At 42.4% G+C, this 20,978-nt stretch overlaps 1 protein-coding gene across 5 annotated transcripts in view; it reads right to left on the bottom strand.

The window, feature by feature from the left end:
- NETO1 (neuropilin and tolloid like 1) overlaps nt 1-20,978 on the bottom strand; it is a 162,965-nt gene that overhangs the window by 16,346 nt on the left and 125,641 nt on the right. For 3 of the 5 annotated variants that reach the window (XM_053249438.1, XM_053249439.1, XR_008307001.1), the window contains one exon: nt 2,664-2,777. In XM_053249438.1, coding sequence (XP_053105413.1) covers nt 2,664-2,777 — 114 coding nt within the window. Of the gene's footprint in view, nt 1-2,663; nt 2,778-8,620; nt 8,711-20,978 lie in introns of those variants that run through there. The other 2 variants (XM_053249440.1, XR_008307002.1) reach the window with 2 other exon arrangements.

Below are 20,978 nucleotides of genomic sequence, written 5' to 3'. Positions count from 1 at the left end.
GGTTAGTTTGGATTGAGGCTTTCCCTTATAAATAGGTCACAGCTGGTTGGTTCAACATGGGTTCAAGGGCAGGAGATATGCAGAAGATGTTGGTGAGGATCTCAGACATCAGTAAGTTGTACCCCATACAGCCTCTCGGGATGCACCAACAGAAGGATGAATCCACCCACTCCACCCACTACCCTGGGCTGGTGACTTAGATAGTGAATAGTGGGGGGGAGCCACAATTATTATATTGATTAGAGGCTTTGAATTGGGATAGGTCCACAGAAGGTGACTGGTAGGAATGGCAGTTCCTAATCTTCACCTTAGTCATCAGTATTCAGCACTGAGCTTAGGAAGATGGACTTTTAACTAATGAAGAATGTTGCAGATCAGGCATGAAATCAATGCAGTTGTGGCCCATAGTTCAACCCATTCACTACCTTTTGTCTTCATTCTTGGAGTGTGAGGGCAAAATATGTCAGCTGCTTGCTGATATTTAAGTCATATTTTTATTTTGAAGAGATCTTGTTCCAGGAGGTCACAATGAAAGCTCAGTTCCCCACAAACTTCTCCCTAAGTGCTATGATTAAACCAATTGCAGAACCAAAAATATCTTTTTCCAAATCTCTTGGTTCTGTAATTGGTTTAATCATAGCACTTAGGAAGAGTTTGTAAGGAACTGAGCTTTCATTGTGACCTCCTGGAACAGGTTCCCTTCAAAATAAAAATATGACTTTAATGTCAGCAAGCAGCTAATGTAAAATTCGAGTACTTCTTAGTAGGGAATTTAACCTCCACTCTTAAAATTATTTCCTAATTAAAGATGTAAACTGCTAATGCCTGGCACTTGTCAAGAACAAGGCCTTCATTTCATGGCACACTGTGAATATTTTTCAACTTTTAATTTAGCCTGATCTCCATGGGAAACACATCGTTGAAAGAAAACACATTTTTTAGAAAAATATTGATAATCACTGCCTTGCTGGCAGGTGCCTTTACTTGTGATCAGCATGATATTTGAAAATGCCTCTCCATATCCCAGTAGGCTGCTACTGCTGCTGTAGATTAATTTCAGGGTCTTAAAACTGATTCATGAAGACCTGGAAATATCATCAGTCAGCATCATTTTCTAAAGGATAAAGCCAAGTAATCAACCTGTTTGTATCCACGATTGGCAAGTCTGTTTGGAAGGGTGGGAAATTCCTGAATTTAAAAATGAGTGGTCATAATCATTCATGCAGTTAGAGCACAGAGGACCTTTTTGACTTATGATGAAGGGAAAAATGAAATAAAAAAATCTTCTTGAGAGACTGTAATTTTTTAAACAAAATTCTGTGATTTGGACCTACAGTTTCATGTCTTCTACTTTATTTAACTACTTGTCAGTTAAAGAGGCAAGACTGATTGTTATGCTACATTATTCTGCATGCTTTTTGATTACTTCCTACATTAAATACATCCTGTAGTTTCCAAAGAACATCTTCAAAGCATGAACAATAATGTGAGTCACTGCCAAACAAAGCATTACTCAGTCTTTTTGAGCTGAAACAAGTACAATGCTGAATGATTCAAAAGACAGAGTGGTATCACAAACAACTTGCAACCAACATCTGCCATGTAAAATACTTCTTTACATTTCAAATGAATTGAATCTGTGAGCGCATACATGGATGTAATATGATCAAATACTCCTGCAATGCCTTGGCTAATATAGCCCAAACTGAAAAATTGTAAGAAATATTACTTGGCTCTTGTTCCTCCAGAATCAACGTCCAGAATATTTTCTTTTCTTCGAGCTCTTTTTATCATGAAACAAAGAGTGGCTTTCCATAAAATCCAGGGGCAAATATATAAGGTGTACCCACACTGAGAGGACATGCATTCCCCCTGCCCACAGAAGAGATGCATGAATTCTTCTTCATATGAGAAACAAGAGGAATTGACAGAAGATGCATGAATCATATCTTATGGAGTCTTTCATGCCTTTTTGTGTAACATGTAAAAAGGTTCAAGCCCTCCCACTGTTCTACCTTTATACACTCAAGCAGGTCTTTCACATGACTGGGCAGGCAGGTCGGCAGGCGGGGGTGGGGGGAGAAGGCTGGTTGACCTCACCTTCCCCCCAGATGAGTATAAGTTCTGCAGGCCGGGACAATGCACCCCAGCCTCCAGATATCCCACAACACACAGCATGATATGCGTGATGCATTGAGGGATTCCCCCAGGAGACAGGCACCCATCTCTGTTTCCACTGGGGCTGAATGTAACCCCAGCGAAAACAAAATCCCAGGGCCCAGGTTAAGGGTTCACTTGAGCCCTTAACCCCAGCTAAGAGCCAGGATTCAAAGCGGGGCTAGGTGGCGCTTTCCTGCCAAGATCGGGCCCAATCTCGGCAGTTATCACGTGCAGCCTAACCCAGGCTGGGTTTCCCAAGCTGAGTCTTGGGGACAGCATAAAAGATTCACATTTAAATCATAGCATACTTAAGCATGCTTTATAAATTACTGAAGAGCCACCTTTCAAAGTATTGCAAATACAACAACTAATTAAAACAAATAGAAATGAAAAGGCATTATTGTTCTGAATGGTTAGCACTCATTTGATGATGAAGACAATAGGATGTCCCTGAGCATAAATGTGTACCATTACAATTCCAGCTCCTTATACTTATGCATTACCTTTGCAGTGGTTTTCATCCCATGGATATACACAGTTCTGGAGTCCATTGCAGACCAATGTATTATTAATACACATATTACTATGGCAAAAGAATGTGTTGGCTTCACAGGGGGCTAAAAAAAAAAAAGGCAAGAAACATGTATTAACAGAATGCCACAGTGTACTCAACCCTCCCTCCATAAAACACCCAGTTGCAACAAAGCTAGCGACGATGAAATGCACAGGCTGAAGGACCTGGATTTTTGCAGATTTCCCTTTTTGTGAGGGAGGGGGAGTCTGTAACCCATGTAGGTGTAAAGATAGACTTGAAATAATATAGACAGTTCAGAAGGACAATTCCCCTTCTGAAATTCAGAAAGCACTGGGTTGGATTTCTAGTATTCCTAACCTTTCCCCATAACTCTAAAATAGAAAATAATATGCAAAATAATCATACGTATATATAATTGTCATAATTATACAGGCAGAAATCAGCTCTTTTGCACATAGAATTCTAGCTTCTTCCTCTGTTTTTAAAAAATTATTATTTGCAGTCCTGTCTGTAAGAAAGGATAAATGGCTTAGATAAAATTGAGACATTATACAGCCAATATACAGAAAAATATGCAGCCATTTTACAGAAAACATTCACATTTACAGTGCTGGAACTTGTTAGTTCAGTGTCTAGCACTCGGGATTCACAAATATGATACTTCACCTTGTAAAACTCTTGTCCAGACTACAGATCAACATACAGAAAATGATGATTGTAATCCTACTCTTTTAAATCCTCTCATTATACAAAAATATGAACAGCCACATTTGCTGTTCAAATATGTATGCTCCAGTATAAAGTCTGATCTCCATAGGTCTTACATTATTAGTTTAACAAACCACATTCACACACACTCTAAGCACCTTCCCAGTCAACTTCATGCATTTGATATTATCTACAGAGGCCCATGCAACAATAAATCTGTTATGATTTCACAGAGGAATACTTTGGAATACTGGGATCAAACTTAAACCATTTCTCAGCCCCTCTGACATCACATGTTGGACATAAGTTTGGAACAGAGCTTAGATGTTCACATTTTAATATGCATCAAATCATGTATATAGGCCTAACCCATGCAATTCATACTCTACAAAATGGAGGACGGGGTTGATGGTGATAAAGATCTCATATATTAGACCCAGGGACATTGTATTCTAGACGAAGACTATCATGGGTATCAGGTGGTGCCAGAGGCAAAGTGGAGAGGCCTTATGTTAGGTCCAGTAGGTGGCTATTGTGGGCCTAGAGATGCACAGGTGTGACTTATGGGCAGTTGGCTCCACTTCCATTCTTTCACTGGGAGTGGGTGGAACATAGATCCTACACAACTGGGGCTGTGTGTGAACTAGCTTTTAGGCCTTACAGCAGTGTTCTTTATTGCAAGACCCAGGAGTCAGAAGCAGCTCCCATCAACACAACGTGTAGCTCTCCGACTAACTCTTTATTAGGCCTGTGAAAAGCTTTGGTTGAAGTAAATACTCCACACTCCCCTGCCCCCATGCACACACCTCATAGAGACAGCCACTCCCACTGTGCAGTGCTGCACTTTGCCCAGCCCCAGTGGGACTCCTTTAATGGAGCCCTGTTGAGAACTCAGCACCACCTTGGAAGATGTGCACAGCTTTGGCAAGTGAAGTCCTTTATGGTGCTTTTCTCAGAGAGCTCTGTGGGGAAAGCACTGGGAAGGACTAACCGATGCTCAGTGCACACCTTCCAAGATGGTCCTGGGGCTCAACAAAACTCAGATCTCTTTAAATCCCCTGCCCACAGATCTGGGGAAAGCACATCACTGCACAGAGTCCAATGTAGTGGGAAATTACTCTCACAATGATAACATGGTCCCTGCTAGAAAAATAGTGAAGATTGCCACTTTACAATCTCATAGCTTCTTTTATCGTTTTCCCCCTTGCCACAGAATACTAAATACTACATTCAAAAACATACAGAAAACACAGTGGTATGAAGTAGGTGAAGTAGCTTCTCTGTGTGCATGTGAGAGAGGGAAGGAGGAGGGTGAGAAAGAGATTATGTTGTTTTTAATTCCAGAAGAATATGTGTCTATTTGTCTAAGTTTTCCCATTGAGATGTTCCCAATGAGATGTTATACTTGGAGCTGAAAATTGAGGTCAATGAACAAAGAGAGATGAATAGAGATTATCAATAGCCCTTCAGTAGTATGTTCAAGCACATATCCTTCTTTCAAATAAATAGATAAGAAACTATAGCTACAATAAATGTCTGTCCTCCTGACATTGCACGAACAAAGATTTTCACAGTCCCTGAGCAGAAGGCAAAGTATCATTGCCTACGGCTCACAAACTGGTAGAATCAAGTTGCTAATATCACCAAAGCCCCAAGATGAAAGTGTTACTGGAGGCCATAGACTCCATTCCAGTCTTCACAGGCAAATCCAATGTCTTCAGTGATGATTTTACAACCCAACAGAAATTGTTACACTGCTGAAAGCTTCCAGATCCTAGGTTAAGATTATTTCATCAGAATGATGATACATTTGTGTCCACAAAGCTATACTGTAATTTATTCAACCATATTAGCTATCTTTTTAGCATTTTTAATTGGAAACAAATAATTACAGGTTTTCAAATGTCAAACTTTTTGAAATTAAATTATATTTATCCTTAAATTAGTGGGCTTACCCAGATAGAATCTTAACGGACATCCAGCCTAGCACTGTGCTGCTGCAACAGTGCTGAGATCCAGAGCAATGTTGTGCTGTTGCATGAGAAGGGAAGAGTTAATTTTCATTGATTCCCCCTTCCTTCTAAAACCCATTGTGCTTCCAGAAAATATGTCCCTGAGGGCTTCATGAACCTCGGGTACATATGGCATAATAAGCGTCAGAGGGAAAGGGAAACTCTCAAAAATCACCTTTTTCCCACTCAAGGGACAGAGCAATTGTGCTCTGATTCTCAGCACTATTTCACCAGCAGAATGCTAGTCCAGAGGCCAGCCCTGGGAAAGCAGAGGGGGGAAATAAATAGCTTTTACAGTTGAAGGACGTATACAGTGGAATCCCCAAGGATTTGTTTGGGATTAGTCTGATTTTATTTATTCATAAATGATCTAGAATGGTGTGAACACTGAGACAGTGTAGCTAATTTGCAGATCATACCAACATAGTGCAAATCCAACATATTCAAAGGATTGCCTCAAACTGGGTGGCAGGACCAACAGATTGGCAGATGAGATTTGATGTATAAAAGTGAGGCAAATTGGTACTAACCCAGCCCTCCTAAATATGACAGCATAGATGCTATTGGCGCTAAACTGACTTCTTGTGGTAGGACACAAGGTTTGAGATCATAATGAGAAAGTCATTGAAAATGTCCAGTCAGCATCCTGCACTGTGAAGAGAGCAAATTCAATGCTAGGATTTATTTAGAAACAAACTGAAAATAAATCAGCAAATCTCAGCTTCATTAGAATATATTTAGTAGTCACATTCTAAGATATGCCGGTCTGGAAATGCCAATTTTAAAAGAATATTATAGAACTGTAGAGAAAGAGGTTCCCAATAACTAAAGGTTTAAGAGTTGGTCATTATTATTATTAATAGTAATAATTCAATTTCTATACCGCCCTTCCAAAAATGTTTCATGGCAGTTTACACAGAGAAATAACAAACAAATAAGATGGATCCTTGTCCCCAAAAGGCTCACATTCTAAAAAGAAACATAAGATAGACACCAGCAACAGTCACTGGAAGTACTGTGCTGGGGGTGGATAGGACCAGTTACTCTCCCCCTGCTAAATAAAGAGAATCGCCACAGTAAAAGGTGCCTCTTTGCCCAGTTAGCAGGGCTTTAGAAGAAAGACGAGAGGGAGGGAGGCATGGTAGAGTTTTTCTTGTGTTCAGAAATACTATAGTTCTGATTCTTAGATGCTTGGTCCAAACTACTGGATATGGCTCTATTCTGAGGGATATCTAGCTGTACAGATAGTGTTGTTTATGTGGGCCTGTCGTATCCAATAAGGTAGCTCTCCTTATGTTCAGTTGCAAACATTGGACACAAGGTGGCAAACTAACTCTAGAGGATATGAAAATATACTTTCACCCTAAGGATATGAATTAATCTGGTCACCCTGCTGAAAGAAAAATAGCTGCTTTTGCCCTCACAGCTGTTTCTTTTTAAATCTTTCCCGATGGACAATTATGAATTGTAGAATACATACAAAATACAAAAGACTCTCTCCCATAGAGTGGCACTTAAAAAAGGAAGGGGGAAAGAGGTGGACACTATAAGTTTGAATGGTGTATTTTTAGTATGCTTAGAGTGTTAGGGTACTATATTGCTTTCCTCTACCTTCATTGTATGCATTCTAAAGAGCAGGCAGGCATTAAAGTTAATGCATTCTCATTAACACCAACTTTCAAAGCAGTTCCCGCTGCTCACTGTTTCAAACAGCTGCAAAAAGTAGCCAAGAGTTTCAAGTCTGCTTTTTTTAAAGACTCAGGTTGCGACATCTAATGCTTATGAACGCATGATCACTAATACATTATAGAGCACAGAATTATGTGATTGTAGAGTGAAACAGTCTTTAAAGATGATTCAGGCTGACTCCCTGCAATGGCAGGATTCTATAGCACTTTTCACATGTCTGACTGCTCTTTCACACATTCAGTGAATGACATACAGTGGGGAGAAGCTGGCAGGCTCCATCCCATCATATACATACAGTCGTCCCTCACCAAGCACGAGGGTTCCATTCCGGGAAACCCTCACGGTTAGTGAATTCATGGTTGGAGAGCCATTGAAAGCAACAGCAAACAGGGGGTTAGGGGAATCGCAGTCGAAAAAAGAATGCAAAACAAAGCAAAGAACAGAAAAAATCCCCCCTGACCCCCGGAAATCACTCCTTGACCGCCAGAAATGATCCCCTGACTTCTGGAAATGACCCCCCGAGCCCCCAGAAATCACCCTGAACCCCACCCCAAATCATCCCTGACTCCTGGAAATAATCCCCGACACTCAGAAATGACCCCCGGCCCTCGGAAATGACCCCCAACGCCAGCAAAACAATTTTTAAAAAGCTTTGTGAAACCACCAATATTTGGGTCGTGGTTAGCAAGGGCAGTCACAATTTCCCAGTCACAGATACTCAAATCCGTGAATGGGAAAACTGCAATTGATGAGGGACGACTGCATTCACTAGATTGACTGCAAGGTTCTTATTCAGGTACAAAATGTATGCATATAGACTCATACACTTAGGGACTATCTTTTAGCAGCATATCTGATTGCATGTACAAACTAACATGCATATGGTTTGTACATGTGCAGGCATGTTGCCAATTGTCTACTGAACACATAAATGTCAGGGGCAGGATTTGCTACTGAGATTCTGCTCTCCCCCTGTGTTTTCATGTAACTATGAAGAAGAGCTTCTTTGATTCACCATCCCTCACACCTATTCATCTGGCTTTCAATCTCACACAAGTTTCGGAAGCCTTTTTTACTCGTTATGTTCAATGCATGCATAGCAGTGTACTTCCTATCTGTATCCTGCATTCAGATGGATTTTTCAATAGGCCGCAGAGGCCCAAGCCTAGGGGCACCATCTTCCATAAGGGAAGCACCAGAGATGACAGGTTTTTTCCCCAGCATTATATGTTCAGACTGAATGGTGAGCCAGTGTTATGAATGGATTCAGCAAGCTTTGTGTATGTGTGTGCGTGTACCAGGAGGTTCCAGGTCTATGACCTCCTGAGGGATAAATCCATCCCTAACCCTACATTTGAGGGGACCTTCACCCATGTTTACTTTTTAAATGAGTGCATGTGCAGCCATTCACACAAAAGTATGTACATACAAAAAACAGTTGTAGAAATATACTGTACAATATAATGTCTGAATAGGGCTTATAGAGGCAAATTCCAGTGAATTCAACAGGACTCACTTCTGGATAACTTGGATGGAATAGGAATCTCTTACACTCTGATCTTCAAGTTTGCCACACCGTCATTGATTACAGGGGAATGGGCAGGGTCTACACATAGCACAATATGACAAGACATGATATTATTAAATCAATATTGGAAGCAGTACAGATCAGCCTGCTCTGAATGTTCAAGGTTGCAATTAAAACAAATAATTCTACGGAAGAAGACTGCAGCTTCTCTATCCATAAACCATTCTTACTTGTAAGTCTTTTCTAAAATAAGACACAAATTTGCTCTATTGCAAAGTTAAACACCTTTTCTCTTATTTTCCTGGAGGAATGGTTTTGTTCTCATCCTCCTTTATATATTTATTTATCAAATTTGTACACCGCCCCAAGCTTTAATCTCTAGGAGGTTTACAGTGACATGAAACAGATTTAAACACAGGAAATAAAAACCTTACAACAATTTAAAACCAGAGTCAGCTTAAAAACCTTGGGTGAAGAGGTAAGTCTTCAGGTGCTTTTTAAAAGTTGCCAGAGATTAGAAGGCTTGTATTTCTGGAGGGAGCACATGCCACAGTATCAGGCCAGTAACAGAGAAGGCTCATCCCTGCATAGCCACCAGAATTGCTGGTGGCAACTGCCAATGAACCTCTCCGGATGATCTCAATGGGGGATAGGGATCATAATGAAGAAAATGCTCTCTTAAATACCCAGGGTCTAAAGCCATTTAGGGCTTTATAGGTTATAAGCAGCGCTTCGTATTTTGCCCGGAATCTTATCGGCAGCCAGAATAGCTTTTTCAACACAGGAGTAATGTGTGCTCTCCAAGATGACCCAGAGACCAACCTGACTGATTCATTTTGTACCAACTGCAGTTTCTGGACTATGTACAAAGGCAGCCCCACATAAAGCGCATTGCAGAAGTCAAGTCTGGAGGTTATCAGCATATGGACCACCATTCTAAGGTTGTTCATCTCAAGAAACGGATGCAGCTGGCATATCAGATGAAGATGATAGGAAGCACCTCTGGCCAGCGCCTCAACCTGAGATACCAGGGAGAGGTATGGATCTGGAAGCACTCCCAGACTGCGTACCTGTTCCTTTTGGGGAAGTGTCACCCCATCTAGAACACAAGATCAAAATTGCTTCTAGAGTTCCGAACCCACATAATAAGTATCTCCATCTTATCTGAATTCAGTCTCAGTTTATTATCCCTCATCCAGGCCATTACCACCTCCAGGCAGGCATTTAGGGAGGTTATGTCTTCTCCTGATGACGCTGAGATGTAGAAATCAATTTGAGTGCCATCAGCATACTGATAATACCCCACACCAAATCTCCTGATGATCTCTCCCAGCAGTTTCAAATAGATGTTAAAAAGCATTGTGTCTACAATGAGGCCAGCAGCCCTGAGGGAGACCATACATAACCTCACATTTCAAAGAGCGTCAGTCTGCAAATATCAGACTGGCCAGACAGATGATGTAACTAGGCCCTATCTGTAAGAGAAGAATGGTAGTTCAACTCTCATTAGTAAAGCAAAGCCAGTTTGGGGAGAATTCAGAAAATTCAGAATTCAGAAGAGCAAGAGGTCTGGAGACAGTTCTTTAAGGATTTATTTAGAAGTTACAAGGATAGAAAAGCTGAGCTTAAGGCTAAAAAGGGAGAAAGGGGAGAAAACAAACATCCATCTCTGGAGAGTCAATATGGAGACTAACAAAGGAAGAACAAAGAGGGGAGGAATCCAGCACTTTTATCCATGACCCTAACTCCCCCAGTAGTCACTATGAGACATTCCAGCTCAGAGCTGATGATGCCAGGGTCCTAGTTCCAACACTATTCCATCACAAGGCCAATCTTTATTCTACTTGTATCTCTTACTCAGCAGCAGAACAATGGAACAGACAAAGAAGGGAGCAGTTATGGAGGAGGAGGAGGAGGAGGAGGAGGACAACAACAACACCCCCAGTATAAACATACCGTGGTGAGGGATGCAATGGAAGGCACTTAACTAGAACACTATTTATCCTAGGGCCAGCCCTGCCCAAAGAAAAGAACAGGCAGCTATGGGGTGAAGAGAGTTTTGCAACCATGGCTTCTCCAGGGCCAATAATTTTTTTCGTGGGGGGGCAGGCTCTTGGCTTTCACATTATTATATTTTAAACGTACTTTCTATTAAGTAAATCACCTGGATACATTACCAATTCTTAATATCTTATCTATGCCAAACTATTTAATAATGGTACTGCTTTACTTTCCATGTTTTTTCTACAATTTGGTGACCAGATCAGAACACAATAACATTATCTTAAATACTGTCAAGTCACGCTTTCAGTGATCTAGAGGTAATACATTTATATGTTTTCTTTGTAGTGTGTTGCTTATATTTGTCTTCCTTGAATTATATTTTCATTTATTCTAATTTATCTAGGTCCTTTTGCATTTTGATCTTTATGAAGCATATATTCTTTTATAGACCTGGATTATATTACAGAACAGACATTTATGTAGTGAACTTCCAATTTAATAGAAGTATATTTCCTATGTATGTTGGAATCTATTCAATTTATACAGCACAATACCAACAAATAATGAACTCAAAATGAATGCATATTTCTGTTTTCAGAAGATCAACCTTGCATCTGTACAAAGTCACTTTTACCCTGAAGAGAATATCCCCTGGCATAGCCAGAACACATATTATTCAGTTTCTAGCATAACCAGGTGATTCTTTGTCAGCTTGTACATTTAATATAATAATTCAATAATTCCAACATCTTTCTATTAGTTCGCATAAAATATATTACTGTATTACATAATCACCCTTATAGGCAGGATGGGGCCGGTGGGTGCATCGCCCTACTTATAGCACTGCTTTGCCCCACCTAGCATAGATGGTTTTTTTTGGGGGGGGGTTAGCTTTTTAATTTGTGACAGCCTCCTTTTAAAGAAAGACTGCTAGTTTGAAGAACAGGAACAATCATAATTAAAAAACAAAGGGTAAGTTTGCTTCCTTTCCTTCCACCTCATATCCCCCTCTGTCAGTGAGAGGAGGGGAAGCATTGAGTCAGCAAAACAACAAAAAAGGAAACCCCATCTAGTAATGTGTCTACTCCCTAAAACAAAAGGCTGGCTACAGGGCTGTGTGGAACTCTTTTCAACAAAGCTAAACCAAGATACCAAGAAAATCCAAATGGTTTTCTTAGAAAACCTAATCTGTCACAAGCACTTTCCAGGTATGAAATTAGTAACTGTTCCTTGTTGGTGCCTACAGTAGTAAATATAATGAAGTTTGGGTTTAGTTTCTGTGCACTTCTCCAAAGTATTCTCCTTAGAATATCTCAGATATGCAACAATACATTTGCACCCATCCCCTTAGGTCAGCTGGCTGGGATCACAGTGCTGCTCAAAGGGACAGGCAGGCACATACAAAGTGCTTCTCCATGATGAGTGGTACCCACTCATCTGTATATAACAATAGGCTGTGCTAGGGGCTCTCATCCTTGTGGCTCTCAGCTTTGAGGTAAACAAGGGCCTCAGAAGACAAAAGCAACATCCTTTTCATCAAGGAGTCAGCAAGATAGAGTTGCAAGGCTGAGGAAGTTGTGGGCTGGGTTTTATTGACAGAGAGGAGCTGGGGTGGTTGGGCTGGGGAGGTGTGTTGGCGAGAGCAGAAGAGTAGGGATGGTCTGGGGGCGGTGATTTCACAGGTAGCAGTCAGAGGGAAATATGGCAGTGGGAGTTGAGCAGGCCATTACAGGGGGAAACGGTCTGGATAAATGAGACCTGTTCCTTTTCCCAGTTTTTCTCCCAACCCGGCAGCCCCAGGGAGCTCTGGAAACAGTCCCTCTAGGATTAGGGTCCAGCTGTTTAATGCCAAATCAGTAAATGATAAAACATCTCCCATCGACAATTTGATTGTCGATGAGCATGCTGGTATGTGTGACAGACAGTGTTCCCTCTAAAAGGGATTCCCAGATGTTGTTGACTACAATTCCCAGAATCCCCAGCCAAAGGCACTGTACTTTGGGATGCTGGGAGTTATAGTGAACAACATCTGGGAATCCCTGTTAGAGGGAACAGTGGTGATGGAGACCTGCTTGGATGAGCTGGGTGGGGTTGGCATCTCTCAGCTTTGTCCTCCTGCAGAAACCCTGCCTTGAGAGATGGGGAGGGGGCATTGTGGTAATCTATTGTGAGACCTTTCCCCTTTCCAGGTGCCCAGTTAGGCAATATCAGAATTTTGAGTGTTTGCCCTAGAGGGTGGGCCTCCAAGATAGGCTGGGGATTCTGTTGGTGTACTGACCACTCCGTTGCACTCCAGTCTCCCTACCTGAGCTGCCGAGGGTGGTCTCAGAGGTGGCTTTGGGTTCCCACAAGCTTATTGTCTTGGGGGACTTCAATGTCCACGCTGAAGCCCCCATCTTCTAGGAGCAGCTCAGGATTTCATGGCCTCCATGGAAACCATGGGCCTATCTCAGTTGGTATCAGGCCCTACCCACGTGGCAGAACATATTCTGGATCTGGTTTTTGCTGACCAGGGAATTAATGATCTGGAGGTGGGGCACTTTGAGATAACTCCCTTGTCTTGGACAGATCATCTGGTGGGGTTTAGTTTGACTGCTCCAAGTACCCTCTGCAGGGGTGGTGGACTAATTAGAATGGTCCACCCCTGGAGGTTTTTGGATCCGTTCAGTTTACAGTCAGCCCTCAGAGAGTTTCTAGTGTCTAGAGCTGGCAACTCTGTTGAGGCCCTGGTGAGTCTCTGGAATGTGGAGGCTATTGACATGGCTATTGACATGGTTGCTCCTAAACACTCTCTCCAGCTTGGTAGAGCCCACTGATTTTCCTCATAGCTTAGGCAATGAAACAACTTGGATGGCCAGAACAACGCTAGAAGAAGAGTCATGATGAATCCAACTGAACACAGGCTAGAACCCATTTTAAGGACTACTCCATGGCGGTGGAGGCAGCAAAGAAGCACTTTTTCTCCACCTGCATTGCATCTGCTCAGTGCAGACCAGTGGAGCTGTTCCGTGTAGCAAAGGTATTGCTCCAAAGGTAATGGGGGAGTAACGATCTCCAGCCTGTTGTGATCAGTTTGCATGTCACTTTGTAGATAAAGTCACTCACATCTGTGCTGATTTGGACTCTAAAGTTCTAGCAGTTCCGTCAGATGTGCCTCAAGTAGCATCTGGTCCTAGCGTGTTGGCTTTTTTTCGGTTAGTGCAGCCTGAGGATGTGGACAAGATCCTGGGCAGTGTGCAGGCAACATCATGTGCTCTTGATCCTTCATGTCTAATAAAATCTGCCAAGCAGGGTACAGGCATACAGTTTGAAGCTAAAATCAATCCTTCATTAAGGGAAGGCAAGACACCACCATACCTCAAGGAGATGAAGGTAAGACCATTATTTAAAAGGCCCTCCCTTTGATCCCTCCAACCTGGGTAACTATAGATCTACTTCTAACCTTCCCTTTTTGGACAAGGTGAGAGAGTGTGTGGTGGCGTCCCAGTTGCAGAGGGTTTTGGATGATATGGATTATCTAGACACTTCAATCCGGCTTCCACCCTGGTTATGGGACTGAAACTGCCTTGGTTGCTCTAGTGGATGACCTAGTCTGGGAGCTAGAAAGGGGGAGTGCATCTCTGTTGGTTCTGCTGGACCTCTCAGCGGTGTTCAATACCATTGACCATGGTATTCTTTTGGACTGCCTCTCAAGTATGGGGATTAGAGGTACTGCTTTGGAGTGCCTTCAGTCCTTTCTTGTGGGGAAGGTCCAGATGGTGGTGCTGGGAGACTACTGCTCAGCTCATTGGCCATTGGCTTGTAGGGTCCTGCAGGGTTCGGTGATGGACTGGATGTTGGCTAATAAAATTAGATTGAATCCAGACAAGAAGAATGTGCTGTTAGTCAGTAGGAGAGCTAATCGGATTTGATCGGTACTGGATGGGATTGCACTCCCATTGAAAGAGCAGGTGTGCAGCTTGGGGGTATTGCTGGACCCAGCTCTGCTTTTGGAAGCTCAGGTGGAAGCGGTGGCCAGGGATGCCTTTGCACAACTTCAGCTAGTGCACCAGCTGCATCCCTTTCTTGAGAAGTCAGATCTGGCCACAGTTACCCACACCTTAGTCATGTCATAGCTGGATTACAGTAATGTGCTCTACATGAGAACAGAATGGGCATGTTTGAATTCTTCAAGAGAATGCCTTTGAAGAATATTCAGAAACTGCACCTAGTGCAACAACTAGGATTTTATCTGGAGCTGCCCGCTGGGATCGTATTACACCTATTTTGAAAAAACAACATTGGCTGTCAATTTGTTTCTGGGTCCAATTCAAGGTTCTGGTTGTGACCTTTAAAGCCCTTAGTGGTTTGGGCCCCGGATACCTGAAGAACTGCCTATTCCCAAGGGTTGCTGCCCACTTGACAAAGTCATGGCAGGGGGCTATGTTCTGAGTGCTGACAATGAGGGAGATTTGGCTGTCCTGCATGCTTGAAAGAGACGTCTCAGTTATTGCCCCCAGACTTTGGAATGTTCTTCCTGTGCGCATCCTCAGTTTCCATCACAATTTTTAGAAAGCAAGTGAAATCTTGGCTTTTTACCCAAGCTTTTATATGAGTGTTGTTTTTGTTGTTTTTATAAGGGTGTTGTTTTTATTTTGGTTATGATTATTTATTATTTATTTTTATTTTTTACATTTTATATCCTGCTCTTCCTCCAAGGAGCACAAAGCGGTGTACTACATACTTAAGTTTCTCCTCACAACAAGCCTGTGAAGTAGGTTAGGCTGAGAGAGAAGTGACTGGGCCCAGAGCCACCCAGCAGGTAGTCAAGCACTCTAACCACTACACCATGCTGGCATATTGCACATGTTTTTTTAAAAAAATTATTTAGATTTGGTTTTTTATATTCCAATTTAATGTTTTTATTGTGTATTTTTAAAAATCTTATTTTATTTTAATGTTTTGTAAACTGCCTTGAGATTGTTTTAATGAAAGGCAGTATAACAATAAATACATAAATAAATAAATTATACTATCTGGCAGGGGGGTTGTTGTAGAAGGCCTGGTAGAGATTATAAATGCTTCTCTGAGGCAATCATTAAGGAGGTAATCATTAGACCTCTTCTGAGGAAGCCTGCATTGGGTCCCTCAGAGTTCAGCAACTATAAGCCTGTCTCCAACTTCCGTGGCTGGACAAGGTAACTGAGAGGATGGCGGCCTCCCAACTCAGTCTTGGAGAAAACAGATTATCTAGATGCATTTCAAATTGGCTTTCAGGTGTGTTATGTGGTGGAGACTGCCTTGGTTGGCCTGATGGGTGATCACCAATTAGGAATTGAAGGGGGAGTGACTCTGTTGGTCTTTTTGGATCTCTCTGTGGCTTTGGATACTATTGGCCATAGTGTCTGAGGGGGTTGGGGGTGGGAGGTGCTGCTTTTCAGTGGTTCCACTCCTACTTCTCAGGCAGATTCCAGATGGTGTCCTCTGGACACAGTTCCTTTTCAAAATCTGAACTTATATATGGTGTCCCCCAGGGCTCCATACCATCCCCAGTGCTTTGTAACATCTACATGAAACTGCTGGGAGAGATTGTCAGGAAATTTGGTGCAGGGTGTTATCAGTATGCTGATGACACCCAAATCTTTTTCTCCATGTCAACATCATCAGGAGAAAACACAACCTCCTTAAATGCCTGCCTGGAGACAGTGATGGGCTGGATGAGGGATAACAAACTGAGATTGAATCCAGATAAGACGGAGGTACTTATTGTGTGGGGCTGGAACTCAGGAGACCATTTGCACCTGCCAGTTCTGAATGCAGTCACATTTCCCCAGAAGGAACAGCTATGCAGTCTGGGGGTGCTTCTGGATCCAAACCTCTCCCTGGAGTCCCAGGCTGAAGTCGTGGCCAGAGGTGCTTTCTATCAGCTTTGGCTGATACACGAGTGGAGTAGGGATGTGCAAAAAATTTCGGGCACAGAACGATCTGTGCCCGAAACGAACAATTTCGGGTGATTCGGGGCCGAACCGAATCACCCCCGATGTCCCCCGATATTTTTCGGGCACGAGCCGAATCACCCGAATTTCGGGCACGAAAAATTCGGGTGATTCGGTTTACGGTTGATTTTTGGTGAATTTTTAAAGTTTTAGTGACTTTGGGGCAGTTCGGGGGCATAGCATGGGATCTGGGCAAAAGGAGTGGGGTGGGGTGGTAGTGCCTAATGGGTGCAGGCTACCACCCCAATTTCAGGGGGATTGGGCCAAGGGCTGATTTTTGGTAAATTTCTGAAAATTTCATGTCTTTGGGGCAGATTGGGGCATATTGGGGCAGAAAGTGGGGCCTGGGGCAGAAAAGTGGGGTGGGGTGGTAGTGCCTAATGGGTGGAGGCTACCACCCCAATTTCAGGGGGTTTGGACAAAGGGCTGATTTTTTGAGAATTTTTGAAGTTTTAGTGACTTTGGGGCAGTTTGGGGGCAGAAAGTGGATCTGCCCCAAAATAGTGGGGTGGGGTGGTAGTGCCTAATGGGTGGAGGCTACCACCCCCATTTCAGGGGGATTGTGCAGAGGGCTGATTTTTTGAGAATTTTTGAAGTTTGGGTGTCTTTGGGGCAGATTGGGGGCAGAAAGTGGATCTGCCCCAAAGGAGTGGGGTGGGCTGGTAGATAGTGCCTAATGGCTGGAGGCAACCACCCATCCCCAATTTAAGAGTGATTGGGCAGAGGGGGGAATTTTGGTGAATTTATTTGTATGAGGTTTGTCTTCATAAGGTGAAGTGTGCTAAACTGATTACTTCCTCATATTATTCATAGTAAAGGAAAGTGTGAAAAAGTGAAAGTGGGGTCATGAGAGTTGTTTAATTGAAAAAAATCTCATTTGCTATGATAGTCTGAGAATTCACACCTTCTGAATTCACACCCTCATTTTCCTTTAACGTCTTTATTTGACATATTGGTTTTGATTTGGGAAAGGAACATGTTTGACAACATTTACCTGTCATATCTTTATAATAAAGAGAAAGATGGAATTTTGTCCTGTTGTCAATCAAGACAATCATTTTAGGTTTATGGATTAGACAAGGATTGGCACATTAAATCTGTCAAGATGCACAATTTTCTGCTTTGTCCATTACACAAGAAGCTAGAACTGTGCAATTATGTCGGTCCGACACGCATGTTGGGCTGGATACACTCTTGGATGGTCATTATTTGATGGTATTCTGTAACAACAGCAGGGAATTGTGACAGGCAGAATACTGACTCTCTGTCAGCAGTCCGTGCTGTTATGATGGTACTCCATTAGAGTTCTAACATGCTATCAGACCAGACTTGCCCTGCCCTCTCTGCCTGGGATAGGTGGGGGCAGCAGACAGGTTGCATTATGGCATCCCTAAAGAAAGCTATTTATTCCACTAATGCTTGCATTACTTAGGGACCTAAAATGGAATTTAAAGTGGGGGGGGGGGAACTACCATTTAAACAAAAGCCACATAAGGCAAGGAGGCTGGCTGAATATTCTGTACAGAATGAAAAGAGAGCTGGTCTTGTGGTAGCAAACATGACTTGTCCCCTTAGCTAAGCAGGGTCTATCCTGGTTGCATATGAATGGGAGACTAGAAGCACTTTAAGATATTCCCCTCAGGGGATGAAGCCGCTCTGGGAAGAGCAGAAGCTTCCAAGTTCCCTCCCTGGCCTCTTCAAGATAGGGCTGAGAGAGATTCCTGCCCGCAACCTTGGAGAAGCTGCTGCCAGTCTGTGAAGACAATACTGAGCTAGATAGACCAATGGTCTGACTCAGTATATGGAAGCTTCCTATGTTCCTAAGGATGTTGTGCAGCCTGTCTCCTCACCACAACAGGAGGGCATGGGAAAGTGCCGGGGGTGTGTGTGTGGTTCAACAGAAATTTTAAGTTTCTGACCAGCCATCACCAGACACTGACAAAATGACAGTTGGGAGGGGCCATGTCAGCCCCTGCCCACAGTCTCTCTGTCAAGTCAGATCAGAATCCGACATTTTGGGCCATGTACAGGCTTACTGGAAGCTCTAACAGAAGATTACTGAAATCACTCTAGGCATTTGTACATTATGTTAGAAGATTCCCCTGATTGGAGTTTTATATTTGACATAGCTGATTATAATTGTAGGAGCTGGACTAAATAATGTGAATGCCCTTTGTTAAACCACAGCTTTTCCATCCTGACCCCTTTACAAACTCTTAAACTCTTGTTTTAAGCACATATTGAAGCAGCCCACTCGGCTCTAGAAATTACATTTGCAAATGTGATTCACAGTTCCAACATATATATGTGTTAACAAAAATACAAAGAGTAACACATAGAGAGCTGTTCAGTCAGGCAAATGCACCTCCATTTCAAATGAGTGCCAGTAGACACCCCAGTCCTTAGTACTTGTTCCCTTCACACGGCTTCTGCATTACTCCTTTGTTTGGGAGAGGTGAGGAAGGCTCATACAGCCTACTGCGGGTCCAAAGAAGAGAAGAAATGTACACAATTCTCCACTATGCACTGAAAAATTATTACTTCACCTGGCTCTCAGCAAAGATGCTTGGAGACAGAGGTGGCAGTGGGTCAAACAAGCTAGACTGTTTCCATCACTCCTCCCTCCTACAATAATCCACCAATAATACTTTTGTGACCCATTTGTGATTTTCAATTTAACATTCAGTTTAGGCCATTTGGGTAATGATGCTGTACTGAATGTTAATGAGTCTCTTGGGCTCATTTCTCTAGGTGCGGCAAAAGTACACTTGTTCTGTCACAACACACTTTTCTCTGTGTCTAACTATACCACATGATGCAAGATCTCTACTAAACTGCAACAATTAATGAAGACGATTTATAGCACAGAAAAATGCCATCTGTCTCTGCTGTCGAATTTCCATTTTATGTCCTTCTTCTCTCTCTCTCTCTCTCTCTCTCTCTCTCTCTCTCTCTCTCTCTCTCTCTCTCTCTGTCACACACACACACACTCACACACTCACTCACTCCTGAACTGTGCCCTCTGGAAAGATGTGTAACTAGGGAAGCTGAAAATCCCATACTGTCTGTGTGGCTGGTCTCATTATTATTATATGCTACAAATCTTAGCTCTATATATCTCAAGTATTGTGTCTCACAGGTGGCACATCAGACATTTGCTTCATTTGCCATCATGGGTTCTTCACTATTAATACTTAGTTTACCAACTCCTGTCCAACTGATATGGTACCAAAATACCCCCCCCCCCAAACTAATGGTGTCATTAAATTCTTCAGACCACATCTGCCAAAACACACATACAGCTTCTGCTGCAATTCCAGAAAACTGAGTGTGATAGTTTTGTCATAAAGTTCAACGAAGCAGTTAACAATATGACTTCAAAATGTCACCAAACTGTAAATTTCTGCTAAGATGGTAACAAGCTCTGGAAAGATATACAGACTGCCTGACCATCAAAATAATACTTGATGACAAGTTCTTATGTAGAGAAGAAGTCATTGAGCTAATTCACACAATCAAAAACCGTGTTGTACCCGGGTTTGGGAGTTGTGTGTGCTCCCAATTTTTGGTTGTGTGGAAGCAAGGTAAGAGGAAAACCTGGGTAGAAGTGATTGTGTGGAAGCAAGGTAGGAGGAAAACCAGGGTAGCTTTTCCTCCTACCTTGCTTCCACACAATCACTTCTACCAGGTCTTCCTCCTACCTTGCTTCCACACAACCAAATATTGGGAGCATACACAGGTAGAACACAGTTTTTGATTGTGTATGTTGTATATCTATGCTGGATCACTAAACATACAGTTATACAAGCAATTGTTTAGATGATATCCATAGTCAAAAAGGGAGGAGGGGGAAATCCATGTTTTGTTTGAATTTCAATGTCCTGTAAATATATTGCCGCTCACATCCCAAACACAAGTTGGTGACCATATGCCTACCCTTCAGTTCTTTATAAGCAATGCATCCCTAAAGCCTGGATGGTTGTTTCTAAGGTAACAGAATATGAAGCCTTCAATTTAAATGAATCAGCCTGAATATTCAAGTCTGCTGTAACCACAGACAAACAAGAACTAATAGCATCAGAGCAATATAGAGTATTATCTCTGTGGCCAGCTTGATTTATGAACAAGAGAAGCATAAATTACCTTTGAAGCTGCATAATATAAGAACAGGAAGTTGTACAGTTCCTGGCCAGTAGGATGCATTCGAGTTTTTTTTAATCAATTCCAAATTAAAGAAAGAGGCTGATACAAACACATATCCGCAGTGACTTGCTCTGAGTCATATCCAGGCTACTAGAGAAGACTGCATATCAAACGATCATGTATTCATTTAGACGCAGCCAGATTTAAGGCAGTCAAAACATTCA

This window comes from Hemicordylus capensis, chromosome 4 (genome assembly GCF_027244095.1).
Source record: "Hemicordylus capensis ecotype Gifberg chromosome 4, rHemCap1.1.pri, whole genome shotgun sequence".
In the NCBI taxonomy this organism is placed as follows: Eukaryota; Metazoa; Chordata; class Lepidosauria; order Squamata; family Cordylidae; genus Hemicordylus; species Hemicordylus capensis.
This window is presented reverse-complemented; position numbering and strand designations above follow the sequence as displayed.